Raw genomic sequence first — 14,063 nt, 5'->3', positions numbered from 1 at the left:
AAAATTTGTGTGTATACTTTGTGGAGAGGGGAAAAGGGTACAGGGTTCCTATTATTAATTCTATGTGTATAATTGGATTGAATCTTTTCATGCAAGAAGTAAGGAATCAAATATAGGAAGTATTGTAAAAATAATTATATAATATTTCATATATTTAGAACTTGTAGTATTATTCAACATGAAGTTAAATTAAATGAGAATTTCTATTCAACGGGAATTATCTAGGATTACTCATTTATATTATCTAAATTTAACGCCAATAGATAAATGGAAAGAATAACTATTTTATGAATAATCACCTATTTTCTGATCATATTGTTAAAAACCACCTCTCTTTTATCAAATTTATGAATCGATTTATCTTAGAATATATCTGCAAATAATCATCGACTAGGTGAAATATTTTAAAAACATTCTATTTTCTACTTTTTTTATCATTCATGAGCTCGAAGATTAGATATGAGCTCGACACTTAGGCTCCACCGAATTTTTAGCTGTCTAGTTTATGCTTCAAGTCACATGCATCGTCGAATAATTGTTCCGAACCAAATACCGTCGAGACCTGCTCTAAGTCGTTGCACCGCCGAGCTATTCCTCTAAGCTAACCGCACTATTGAGCTACCAACCGAATCGAGCTAAGTCACTAAACTACTAAACAATTTTTCCATAATATTATTTGGTGTTAGAGTTAAACCCATGACCTCCTTGGTCATAGAAAAGTTATTTGTTAAAGATCTGGAAATGAATTACTTTTTCAAAAGGAAATCGAAGTAATTTTTCAAATTTTCTTTTTTAATGGAACTGGTTTAATTAGGACATTATTAAGTCTTTATTTTTTTTCTTAATTTTTTAATATTTTTTGCAAATATACTAATAAAAGGAAGTGCTGGTTCGCAATATATCTGAAAGTAAAGTGGTTATTTGCACAAAAAGAAAACCGAGAATAGTATCCGTTGGATCTTGGATATGGAAAGATCTCGAGAATGGACGGAAGCGGGAGAGAAAGAGGGGAGAAAAAAAGGAAATAGATGAGGAAAAATAGGGAAAGAAGCAGGGAGACGAAACCCTAAATCCAGAAATCGTCGCTCGAATCCATCCATCCATCGACAACGTGAGGTGTCAGATCTCGGGCAATGGCGTCGAATCTTGCTCGCCTGATCCGCCGACCCGCGGCCGTAAGCTCCTCTCTTCCTCTTCCCTTGTTTATTATTCGACAAAAGCTTTTGTTTTTATTACTCATCCTTCTCTTGTTTGATATCATTGCATTTATTGATGATTAATAAGTGTTCTTACTTTAATTTTTTTTATTTTTCTGAATTTTATTTGTGTAGATTTGATTTAGTGATTGAGGAATTAGGGAGCGGATTTGGTTCAGGATCACATAGATGTGGAGCATGCTTAATGTGACGCAGATATAAAGGAGCTAACCTTTAGTAAAAACGACTAAAATTGAATGATGTTAATGTACTGTTAATGTTGGACCCAGAGTAGGGCCAATCAAGAATCATACTAAGTCACCGTGCTAAATCTGGGCACGAAATTGGGACATACGACTACATTATATAGTGAAAAAGAGAGAGAATAGATTAAGAAGAGTTATAGGCAATAATGGAATATCAACGAGGAGGTAGAGGAAGAAGAAAGCGAAAGATGGTTGGTAAATATTGAAACATTCTTGGCCCAACATACAATAAACAATCTCTTGCTCTATAACAGGTGATTTGATAGGAAGTCTATTCTAATGAGCCACGTTATTGTAACTCGAAAGAATATTGATGTAGTTAGAACTTAGAAGGAACTAGGAGTTAATTTTCTTAAACTAACCATCTGAATGTTCAGACTTCAGAATGCATTTTACATTCTTTGAAATTAAATTTTCCTATGATATAAGAGCTCTCAAAGCACAATGGGTTCTTATTTTGACAATCTGAATCCTAATACCTATATTTCTAACTTGTTGGATTCTATTGCCTCTGTGCTTTGGAATAAGATTCGCCTTTCATTCTGCATGTGGTCGTAAAGATACACTGAATATAATGATAATCCTGATGTGGTTGCAGACGTTATTTCTCTTGAGAAGTTACAGACACGTTCGACAATTTAGCCATCACATTTTGCCAGGTAATTTATTGATCTCTTCTTTTCAGTTTCTGTTGACGACAATAGTATGATTTCTTATTGAATGCTGTTTGTCAGGTGGTTCAAATTGCTCGAAATCTACAAGGTCAGCTGTGGAGTTGAAAATTCTGATATTCTCATGCTACTTTCCTTTTGAATTATTTTGTTCTTCACTTTTTCCTTATGTTTTTGTTTGTCCTCTCTTACTGAAAATTTTTGGCACCTTACATAGAACTGGTTGTCTTTTGGATTATGTTGCTGACTTGCTTCCCTTTCGAAGTGTTTCCTCACAAGGTTCTGCCTGAAACTGTAGGGAACTTATTGATTTTCTTCCAAAGGCTTCTCCTTACCAAGTATGGAGTAGGTCATTTGCTTCTGACAGCGGTAAGCTGCTGCTCTTACTTTCACCATTTTTGGCCTATTGCTCTTACTCAATAGATTAGTATTTCTAGTAACTTGTTAGAAAAATATGTTTAACTTGTACGCATCACTTTTCCTTTTTAAAGGTGAATTGATTGATGCTGTTGTTCCGTTTATGGGTGAATCTATAACTGATGGAACTCTGGCAACCTTTTTGAAGAGTTTGTACTCTCTCTCTCTCTCTCTCTCTCTCTCTCTCACACACACACACACACACACACACGCGCGCGCATGCGCACACACACACATTCATGTAGTCAGTGTGCAAGCGATATGTATGCGCCTGTATCTATCATTGACATAAGAAAATCCACTTGAGTGACCACATGTATCATCATAGCTTATAGGAACAACTGCCTGCAGTGTATGTGGATTCTTTATGTTTGCTTGTCCTTATATCCAACTATCTTAATGTTATGATTGGGAAACAGAACCTGGAGACATAGTTCAAGTTGATGAACCAATAGCTCAAATTGAGACTGACAAGGTGTGGTTGCTTTATCTAGGATATCTTTTCACATTGTATCATGCAGGATTCATGGTTATTGTTCTTTATCTCAATAATGCTTAAATTTCTTGCCCCATCATTCTTGTTCCAGGTGACTATTGATGTCGCTAGCCCTGAATCTGGGATCATCCAAAAGGTGTTAAAATCATTTTATTGTGACTTATTAGTTTTGCCAGCAGCATTCTTTATTGTCCCTCTTATGAAGTTTAACTCATTCAATTGTTTCAAAATACTGCGACTGTGTATATTTTTACCAGTTGATAGCCAAGGAAGGTGATACTGTTACACCAGGAACCAAGGTTGCTGTCATATCAAAGTCTGTTCCCAGTGATACACATGTTGCTCCATCAGAGGAGAAAGTTCAGAAGGATTCCCCTGTGCCTTCTCCTCCTGCTGAGAAAGAGAAGATTGAGGAGAAACTTGTTAAAATTGAAACTCCCAAACAAGAAAAGCCCAAAGCAGTTACCCCTTCATCTTCTAAAATTTCACCCTCAGAACCACAGCTTCCCCCCAAGGAAAGAGAAAGGCGTGTAAGTTCCATAGCACTCTCTTTTTTCTCCTAAAGAACACATGGTTGATTCACAAAGATTTAGAGTGTTTCTAGAGAATTGTTCCTAAATCAACTCCTTTGAACCTATTTATGATTACAGGTTCCTATGCCACGACTCAGAAAACGAGTTGCCACACGTTTGAAGGATTCTCAGAACACATTTGCACTGCTAACTACATTTAATGAAGTCGACATGTAGGTCACAGACTCTTTGTACTTCTTGCTATTTAATTATATCCCGATGACACCTATATTTCCTTCATCTTCTTCTGGAGCTTATTTTTTAACTTGTGGAATTTGTGCAACACTAGATTCTAAATACTCATGCGATGGGCTTATAGAATTCTTCTATATGGCAGTTCTTTCTAGTACATATGTCCTTTTTTTACTCTGTGACCACCATAGATTGTATATTGTAGGACAAACTTGATGAAGCTCCGATCTGATTATAAAGATGCATTCTTAGAAAAGCATGGTGTGAAGTTGGGACTTATGTCAGGTTTTGTTAAGGTATCTGTCAAGTGATGAATACTCAATCCTGCTTATGTGGTCCAGTTATTTACGTTCACCCTCTTCATGTTGGCAGGCTGCTGTTTCTGGACTTCAACACCAGCCAGTCATCAATGCAGTCATTGATGGTGATGATATCATATATAGAGATTATATTGACATCAGTATTGCTGTCGGAACACCTAAGGTTTGACAACTTATCGACTTTGCTGCTTTGAAGCAGTCTGTTTAAATTCGCTTTGGAAGGCTAACATTTTTCTTCTCAGGGCCTTGTGGTTCCAGTTGTCCGCAATGCTGATAATATGAATTTTGCGGAAATAGAGAAGGAGATTAGTACACTTGCCAAGAAGGCAACTGCTGGAACAATATCGATCGATGAGATGGCTGGAGGAACATTTACAATTTCTAATGGCGGGGTCTATGGGAGCCTTCTGAGTACACCTATCATCAATCCCCCACAGGTTAAAGCCCCATTACTGCTTTTAAGGACCATTTGTACATTGGCTATTCGCAATTATTTACGTCTGATATGCATGCTTATAATGCAGTCAGCCATTCTGGGAATGCACTCCGTAGTTTCCCGTCCAATGGTTGTTGATGGAAACGTTATCCCCAGGCCAATGATGTACCTTTCCTTGACATACGATCATAGATTGATTGATGGAAGAGAGGCCGTTTTCTTCCTTCGTCGCATTAAGGATGTGGTTGAAGACCCTCGCAGGCTTCTCCTTGACTTATAGGCTGAGATGGTCACTAAGGGTGGGCCTTGATTCTCTTTTTATATGACCCTAAATTATCCTTCAGGATTGTGAAATTTTGACTGATAACGTGTTTTGCTTCGGTGGAGTTCATTGCACTAATCTTAGATATTCAACACGTCAATTTGTGTTTCAATTAAATAGGAATCTGGAATGGCAGAAATAGTCAAATTTCTGTTTCACAAGAGAAGAATAGAATATTTTATACATTAATTTGATCTAGCCTGCTTTATATATGAGTGAGTTACAACATCTCTATGTACCCTTTTTAAATTATCATATCAAAACTCTTGATTTATCCATGGATACCTCCTCTGCTGTGACTCTCTTTGACAACTGGTAGAAGATAGATTGACATGCCCTTGGCTGAGACATCGGCCTATTTGTTAAAATAAAATCTTAGGTCCTTTTTTTTATATTAGATGCGCATCTTTTATGCCGAAATATATATATTTTATATAAATGATATGCATAATATTTATTTTACTATTTTAAAAATTAGAGAGTGTTTATTTGCTGTTTTACAAGAGAAGAAAGTAGATTATTTTATAAGTTGATCTAGCCTGCTTTACAGATGAGTGAGTTATAGCAATCTGACTGCAGGAAGGCATAGCACAGAATGAATCAAATATGTTAGCTTTATCCTGCAAATGTAGAAGATACTACGCATCATATTTCTCATGAGATTGGGTTTGAATCGTTTGATGGGATTCTAAATGGCTCTTCAAATCTTAAAAAATTGCAGAGGAAGAAGAGTAGCATTTCTTTTAGCATCAATACTTCTCTCTATGCTTTAATGAATTCATTCTGTAGAATTTCTGTACATTATTCAGGGGGTATACTCCTGCTTGTCATATGCAACATAGCATAGGAAGCAACAAAGATTAGCCCACAAGTTTTATTGTTTCCAAGACTCCCTAGGCAGCATAATTTCATGAAACATACTATCGAACAAAGAACAAGTTTAAAGTAGAAATGATGATGAGAACCAAAAGCAAGTAACATAAATATCGATCTTGGATTATATATATATATATATATGTAGTTAATAGTTTATATATAACAGATGATTCCTATTTGATATCACACACAAAAGATGGGAAAGCAAACCACACATAAATTTTAAAGTTCTAAACATCAGACATTCAAATTTAAAAGGAGCAAGAAACAGTTCAAAGTGAAGTAGCTGCATAGTTCAAATTCAGACCTTGGTAGAGGACAATGCAGATGACAGGAGGAACTCCTCATCCTCCGCGAAGAGTTGCAGATTCTTCGTCTTCAGCAAAAAGTCAACGGCGGCTTCCTCAAAATCTAACAAGCAACCGAGTTTGACAAGCTCTGTGAGTGAAGCAATCTGATCAGCTGTCTCAAATAACAAGCCTTGAGATATCTCCTCAGAGAAGTATGTTGCAAACTCAATCCTCCCTTTCTTTTCAGATGATCGATCAATTCTCTGCATTAAGAGCTTCGCCTTCTCCCTCTCCCAACGAAACATTCTGCTAGCTTTCACTGCCAAAGTCCTCCCTGAAGACAGTGCAACTTTATAGCTTACTGCTATTGGATCATCAGTCTCCAACACTGTCAGACCAAGGAGGTAACCAGCAATCTTGTGCCTCTTCTCAGCACATATATCAAGTGAAGGATTGGCAAGAAAGGCAAGGACAATTTGGAGCAAACCATTTTTTATCACAGTATCCCTTGGGTCGATTGTTCTAAAATCACTGACTTCTGATAAGTAGGATTCATCCTTTTCTACAGCCTCAGATATCTTCTGAATTCCAATGCTGCTATAGATACAGTTCATTTTTGCCCGAGACGTGGAAGGTTGATTAGATGAAGGATACCAGATGAATAAAGAGTCCTCAGATGCCTTATCAAACAAGTCCTTCAACAAGAGGTCATCAGGAATGAAGACATCTTGTTTGTTCGATAGCAAGATCCCATTTTTAGTGCAGACAGGAAGTTTTGTTGCACACTGCGAAAGAAGCCTCTCTGTAGTTGCATTCCAGTGCTTCGCAATGAACTCCCATACAGCAGAACAGTTGGCGACTGTCGGTTGGCAATTTGAGCTTGCCCAGATGCTCCAGAGCTTGCAGTAGTCCTCCACCGTCGGACCGTGCCTCACATCAAGAGACATGGAGAAGAATCCAAGTAAATCTTTCTCATAATACTTTTCCAAAACATGCAGCTGTGAACCAAATAGGTTGTGCTTATCATGAAGTATACAGCTTCTTGATGTCACCCATTGTCCTCCATCGTTTCCACTTGGGATCCAAATCCAATCCTCAGATTTATTGTCAGGCTCCCATTTAATTTCTTTCAAATACTTATACACTCTGCAGATAGCAGTACTTTGCAAGTGGCATTTTAGATATCGTGCGATTAAGGAGCAGCCATGACTGACATCAACAACTACACCAATGTCTTTAAGCTCATCCTTGTATGAAGTAATTGCTGAGCCATAAAATGCTTCATCAATGAAAGGACCATCCTCCTTGTGAATAAGGGAAGACCACTTTGAGTCAAACAGGATGGACTCAACTGGAAGTTGGTAACCCTTGACCGTCTTCAACCATTTTTTACTCATTCTGTTCATGAGCTCTTTAGGAATGTCAATCCTGCTTTCCTTCAAATTCCGAATGCAATTCAGCAATGAGAAGACATTTGCTGTAGTCATGACTGAAGGATTTTTCGGAATGTTAAGACCGGTAACGACAAACCTTGTTCCCTCTTTTAATCCAATTGCTACACCCAAAGCCTTGAGCTCCTTTCTGTATTCATAGATTTCCCTGCCCAGACCATTGTAAGAATCACTCATATCAATGAACGGAAGATTGGCTATTGGAGAGATTGACTCCCATTCTGAATTATAAAGAATGCAATCAGTTGGCGATCTGAAACCCATTGAAGTATGTAACCACTTCTCGCTGCGCATGCAGTTAAGAAGATCGACAGCTAAGGTATAGTTGTTACAGATCTGTCTGTAAGCTGCTAGTAGTGCAAGCACATTTCTCTTTGAAACAGGAGAAGTTGATATAAATAGTTTGAACTTGTGAGCAATAGCCTTGGATGCTTCTTCAAATCTAACAACTACTCCAACTTTCTTCAACTCTTCCTGGTATGAATTGATTCTATCTCCGTAGTAACCCAAGTCAATCTGCGGTACATCATCAACTACCTTCAGAAGACATTCCCATTCTGAATTGCCCAAGAAAGTCTCGTGAGGAGCTTTGAAGCCAAGATTAGTCTTTATCCATTTCAACTCTTTCAGCTGTTTTATGAAACTTTCTGACGACCTCACACATCGAATACAATCGAGTATCAGTATGGTGGCATCAGCTGTAATCAGACTTGTAGAGAACTCGAAGTTATCAACAAGAAGCTTGTAATTATTTTTAAAGCTGACTAGAACGCCTAGTAACTCAAGCTCGGTCTTGTAGTCAAGAATGTCCTCACCATAGAACTTGGTGTCAATGAAAGGTAGACTACTGATATATAATGCATCTCTCCAATCAGAATCGAAGAGAATTGATCCAACCGGGGATGTATAACCATGGGAAGTCTTTAGCCAATTGCCATCTTTGATGCTCTTGATGAGATATTCAGGAGAAAGATGTTTCTGCCTCAGAAATCTAATCAGTTGAAGCAGGGAAAACACATTTGTTCTAGTCAAAGTATTATTAGCTGCGATTGACATGAGATGCTTGCCTATATAAGTTGATGCCTCGCCAAATTCGAACCTCACTCCAATTGCCCTCAGTTCTTCCTTGTAATTAGAGATCCGCAACCCATAAAACTCTTGATCAATCATTGGTATGTCAACCAAGACAGATCCAATTTGAAGCGAACTTCCCCATTCTGCACTTGATAGAAAGGATTCTGATGGGGGCTTGTAACCAATGGATGTCTTCAGCCAACTTCCATTCTTAATGCACTTCAAGAACTTCTCAGGAAGTAGTATTCCTCTTGACTTTAAGTTCCGAATCCATTTTAGCAGCAAGAATGCATGATTCATTGTCAACGGAGAAGAGACTGTTGGAAAGTCAGCATTAGGAGGACATATATAAGGCACGTCGTTGGCCTGCGTATGAGTTTTGAGAAACATCAAAAGCTGACCATCAGATGTATAGTTTCCAGCAAAAGTTCCAACGGACATGTAATCAGCTCCCAATTCAACATACTTTTCACCTCTCCATGGATTAGAACCCATCAATCCAACCCACTTGCTCCCTTTAGCAGGAACTAAAATCTCAGTTCTTTGAGTAACTACATTCCCGTAGTTATCGACAAGAGGCATGGAAGAACACAACTCATTTATATACAACTCCGATATGCACTTCTTTGAAAGTGAATGATATAGAAAGTGAGTGAATATGATGACTAGTCTTCTTTCAGTCAGTGATTTCACAACAAGAAGTCCATACTTGTATGGAGACAAAACTTCTACTTTCACAGACTTCTGAAGCCAATCCAGAACAGTTCCTCGGCTATAGAATGTTTCTAGGCTTGTCTGCGTACTTGGAGGCATGAAGTAGCGACCAGAGGCAGATGCCAACTCTCGGTTCCAGTCGATAAGCCAAGAGATGTAATTCTTACCAGATGCAATGCAGATCTTCTCATTCCACTGTGATGCTCTATATATGCTCCAGAAGGACAGCCCACCATTGGTGTTCACAAACTTCAGGAGGGGTATGTTCTGAATATTTGTGCTATGAAAATAGTTGTCCCAATTATCAGCTATGAAACACAGAAGATCCAGGTAAATTTCCTCAGAGGCTTCCTTCACAAGATTAGATCCTTCAATGCACTTTCCGTACCAATTGCAATCGACATATCCAACTCCAAGGAAGCTCAACACATTATCATATTCTTTCCCATCAAAATAGGAGCTCAGAACATAAGTTCCATGAGATGACAGGTTCTGCAAATCTACTCCTGACTTCTGTGCTTTGTTCAGTATATCCCAAAAGGCAGGGAAGAGCCTGCCAACTTCATTGGGTTTACAGAATATCTTTTGTGCAGTATAGGATGCACATGGCACAATATGTTCTGCAGCCACTTTGTTTTTAATAGATAGCCTTACTGAATCCAGCAATGGGATAGAAGAAGCATTAACTGGTAGAAAATTAAACATGGAGGGAAGAGAGAATGCAGGTGCAGTGTCAATTGATTTCACTAGTGCAACAAAAGCACTGACAAAAGCAGTAGGAACGCAGTCGAGGATTCCTTTATTCCATGGGCTATCACAAAGTATAGACTCCCTTGATGCTGCAAGAAGGAAGTCTGCCTGAATTATGAATGGCAAGTTTGTCACCATCTCAGTGGGCAAGAAGGCATAAACACCAGGAAGTCTCATCCCCCGATTCAGCCGTTGCCCGAATGGAAATGCGAGAGTGATTATCCACTCATCAACTTCAATCCTCTTCTTTACTCTACATTCTGACTTGACTGGGAACTTCTGCTTCCACATGTAATAAGTGCACTCTTCCTCTCCTCCTTGCCCATTTTCTTGTGCAGATAGATGTAGAGTAAAAGACTCTGCGTCGATGTTCTTTCTCATCTGGTAATTTGCTTCACTAGAGATAGAAACCTGGCTGACTGTGCTGAGCTTCGGATCATCATTGTCTTCCCTGACGGAAAGACAGCGAATCTTTGAAAGAAAGAGAAGGATTTCTGGATGGATGCTTGAGAGTTGTTTCTTGACAGCAATCACCTTCTCAGCCTTGAGAGGCAAAATAATAGTTGTGGTGGGGAGAGGTTTAGAAGAACCATAAATCTTCTCCAAGTCAGAGACAGTGGGACTATTCCCAACCCATTCAGGGACAATGTATCCTACATCACATTCTGCTGATGGTTCTTCATTAAATTTTATCTGATACCCATTGCTGAAAATGTGTGGCTGACTAGAGATCAAAAAGACACTTTTGAATCCAATACCTGTACGTTCATTCAAAATGTAATCTGTTTTTAGAAACATAATCTCGGAGACGATGAAAAATGCATGCATCTTTTTAACTTTCTAGTGAAGTGGAATAGGATAGAATACTTTGAAGACATTATACTTCAATCATACAGGGCAGAGCTGAGATACTTTTAAAGATTAATCTCAGGATTATTTGAGCACCAGACATTACCATCACTTGTCAGAAAAGGAAGTATATAAAGCATACAATTTATCCATAAAAATTAAAATGTAGCCATCCTAGAATTAATTCAAGATAGTCTGTGAAACTATCTCAAAATATGCATATGATGCCTAGTTTTTTACATCGAAAAATCATAGTAAGATCAGGCATTCTAAAATCTCAGCTCATAAGCTAATCAAAGTAGCTAAGTGAGCCATTAGAGCTAAAATTATAATATGGATGAGCAATTGACATACAATTCATAGGGAGTAAAACTTCTTTGCTGAACAATGAATAATAGAGTAAAGAAGAGCAGAGGGATCTATAAAATCAAAGACACCATTGAATATATATCGTTTTTATTCACGATATTTAAAATAAGATTAATATATATATCTTGCATCTATTAGTAGTATGTCTACCACATATTGGGGCAAAAAGATTTCGAAATTCACACTGTATGTGTATCAAAGAAGAATCTAGTCTTCAACGAACCTTTCTCTCCAATATAGCCGCGGTTCCTGCATCCTTTCTTGGTAGACTTTCCGATCCGACAAATGGAGTTGATGTTGGCCGGAGAGAAGCCCATCTCGTTGTTGAAGACGAGAAGCGTCGATGTGGCCCCGGTCCCGGTGATGTCTTTAGACGTGACGACAAACTCCAGCGACGGCGCCACCCCAGTCGGGTACTTGTTGTCCTCAGCATTCTATGATAATAAGTAGACCAAAATCTAATCAGAACTACTCATGCTTTCTATTACCACATCAAGTAGGGAAATGTCATACAAGTGCAGCGGTTATGACATTGCAACGGTCATGGGCAAAATTGTAAATTTGGTGCAAGGGTAAGCTAGTAAATTTGATAATAGTGTTAATAAAGGTAATAATAAGAAAGTATTTTTTTTAAAAATTTAATACCCTGTATTATGTGTTTATTCGAGTTTACACCTTGTATTTTTTTATTATTACCCTATTTGCGGAATTTCTTTAAATCAAATGAAAATAAAAATTCCAGGGTTTTTTTTACTTAATTGCCACTAAAAACTTACAAAATATCATAATGATCACTAAAATATTTGGTCACTTTTAGGATTGCTATTAGAGTTAATTTTTTAACAGAATATTTATAGAATATTACCACCAGATTATTCCCAAAGTTAAATAAATTCAATTTAATGACTAAAATGCCCTTCTTCCTCGGAATCTAAACTGTAGAATATTTAACAAACATATATAAATGACTAGAATATTTGTCTTGCATATATATATATATATGATATTGGGTTAACTTCAATAGCTTTTGAACTATTTTAAATAATTTATATAAGGATGAAATAGGACTTTATAAATCCAAGTTTGGTTTTAATCATAATTAATTAGATTTAACCAGCAGACTGACATTTTTAAAAGAGCATAATAATTTCAGTGAAAATTAATAATATTTTATTATTTAAAAAGTTTTCAGTGATAATTATGTAGAAAATTAAGGGTATTTTGGTACCTAATAATAAACGAAAATCAAATAGTATAAATTGCTAAAAATATTAAGATAGCAAAGCTTAAGCTATCTGAGACGAGTTCACTGTAGGGATTAGTAATTAAAATGAAAGTGGTATTTACAGTTTAACCCCTGAAGAATTTCGAAATTTTAGTCGATGACATTTACTACAATTCGAGTTCCAAGCACGTAAAGTTCGAGAGACATCGCGTCCGTCGATCCAAATTAATTATTTCCCATCTCGAGGAATAATATTGCAGATCGACCGTCCATCACTATCACCCAAAGGTCGCGTCTCCCATTTTTGGGTTTTCTCCATATTTACAAGCATATTTGCAAAACTCACCTCCTATTTTTTAAAAGTTTTATGGGTTTTTTTTTTACATCTATACCCCTCAAGAGTCCCTTATTTCGGTTTATGCCCTTCTAAAATCTGAAGCATAGAAAGATGGAGGACAGCAGGAGAACAACGAAAAACGAAATCCTCACTCAAAAATATTTGAAAGGCTCTTTTTGCATGTATACCCCTATAAATTTAGTATTTGCATGAATACATTTCAAAAACTATTATTTTTGCATGTATATCCTTTTGAAGAAATTGAGAAAAAAGAAGAGAGAAAAAAACTGGAGCATAACGAGAGATATTATAGAAGAATATATGGGGTGAAATGCAAATAATAATAATTTTAAAAAAAAAGGTAAAAAAATAAAAGGTGTAGACCTGGATGAGCTCCATGAGGAAGTGGACGTCCTTGGAGTAGAGCTCCTCGGAGAGGTAGCTGACGGCCTGGTGGATGTCCTCCGCCAGTGGATTCCTCTCCTCCCTCCCTATGTAAAACCTCTCCCTTCGTATCTTCTCAACGTGCTCTCGTGGAGTACTCATTGCCGTTGTTGTTGACGAAGAAGACGAAGAAGACGAAGAAGAAGAAGCCCAAATGAGAACTTTCCAAACACTGAAAGAGAAGCAAAACCCGAGAGAGAGAGAGAGAGAGAGAGAGAGAGAGAGAGATAAAGTGGAGTGGAGTGGAAGGCTTCGTCGTTTTATATTACATTACACGAGATTTTGACCAAACTAGCCCTCTTCCAAAACTTTTTTACCAAAGTAGACTATCCTTAAATTTATTTATCAAATGAAATTTAATTTGCTATGGTTTTTTTGTAGGGCAAAAATGATTCAGTGTCTTTATTTGGTCCTATGAATATAAATCACTTTAACTTAGTCTTTCAAAAATTTAGAAAAAAAATTATCTGGCGATAAAAATGCTGAACTGCTAATTAATTTAATATTTTTATTATGGCTGCAGTGAGTCAAACCTTATCTGATAATAAGTTTCAGAACAGTCCATATCGATAAAAATTTAAAAAATATGAGACTATTTTCCTCCATTTCACGTCTTCACTGTTGTTTATTGCTACGATATATTCAAACTATTCTTAAGAAAATAATATCAAAAAATTAACTCAATTAATAAACTGCTCTTAAATTTATTATTGTAATTTGTTAAGATAGATACGAATTAAAATTAAATTAAATTAATTAATCAAGAACGAATTTATAATCGCTTTTCGAATGAGAA

At 37.0% G+C, this 14,063-nt stretch overlaps 2 protein-coding genes across 2 annotated transcripts; one reads left to right on the top strand and one right to left on the bottom strand.

Moving 5' to 3' along the window:
- Positions 1 to 925: 925 nt before the first annotated feature.
- Positions 926 to 5,166, top strand: LOC140801746 (dihydrolipoyllysine-residue succinyltransferase component of 2-oxoglutarate dehydrogenase complex 1, mitochondrial-like). Its single transcript, XM_073157017.1, has 13 exons — positions 926 to 1,175; positions 2,061 to 2,121; positions 2,197 to 2,224; positions 2,432 to 2,502; positions 2,625 to 2,699; positions 2,970 to 3,025; positions 3,138 to 3,182; positions 3,304 to 3,576; positions 3,697 to 3,791; positions 4,016 to 4,106; positions 4,183 to 4,293; positions 4,373 to 4,567; positions 4,655 to 5,166. Exons 1-13 carry the CDS (start codon positions 1,134 to 1,136, stop codon positions 4,844 to 4,846), a joined length of 1,335 nt encoding a protein of 444 aa, XP_073013118.1. The 5' UTR covers positions 926 to 1,133; the 3' UTR covers positions 4,847 to 5,166.
- A 794-nt stretch (positions 5,167 to 5,960) lies between these two features.
- On the bottom strand, positions 5,961 to 13,489 carry LOC140801745 (uncharacterized). Its single transcript, XM_073157016.1, has 3 exons — positions 13,208 to 13,489; positions 11,485 to 11,695; positions 5,961 to 10,801 (listed from the first exon to the last, which is right to left on the bottom strand). Exons 1-3 carry the CDS (start codon positions 13,367 to 13,369, stop codon positions 6,066 to 6,068), a joined length of 5,109 nt encoding a protein of 1,702 aa, XP_073013117.1. The 5' UTR covers positions 13,370 to 13,489; the 3' UTR covers positions 5,961 to 6,065.
- Between the last annotated feature and the right edge of the window lie 574 nt (positions 13,490 to 14,063).

Source organism: Typha latifolia, chromosome 15 (genome assembly GCF_019914945.1).
Source record: "Typha latifolia isolate L0001 chromosome 15, TyphaL0001v2, whole genome shotgun sequence".
In the NCBI taxonomy this organism is placed as follows: Eukaryota; Viridiplantae; Streptophyta; class Magnoliopsida; order Poales; family Typhaceae; genus Typha; species Typha latifolia.
Note: the sequence above shows the minus strand (reverse complement) of the source record. Positions and strands in the feature narration are given on the sequence as shown.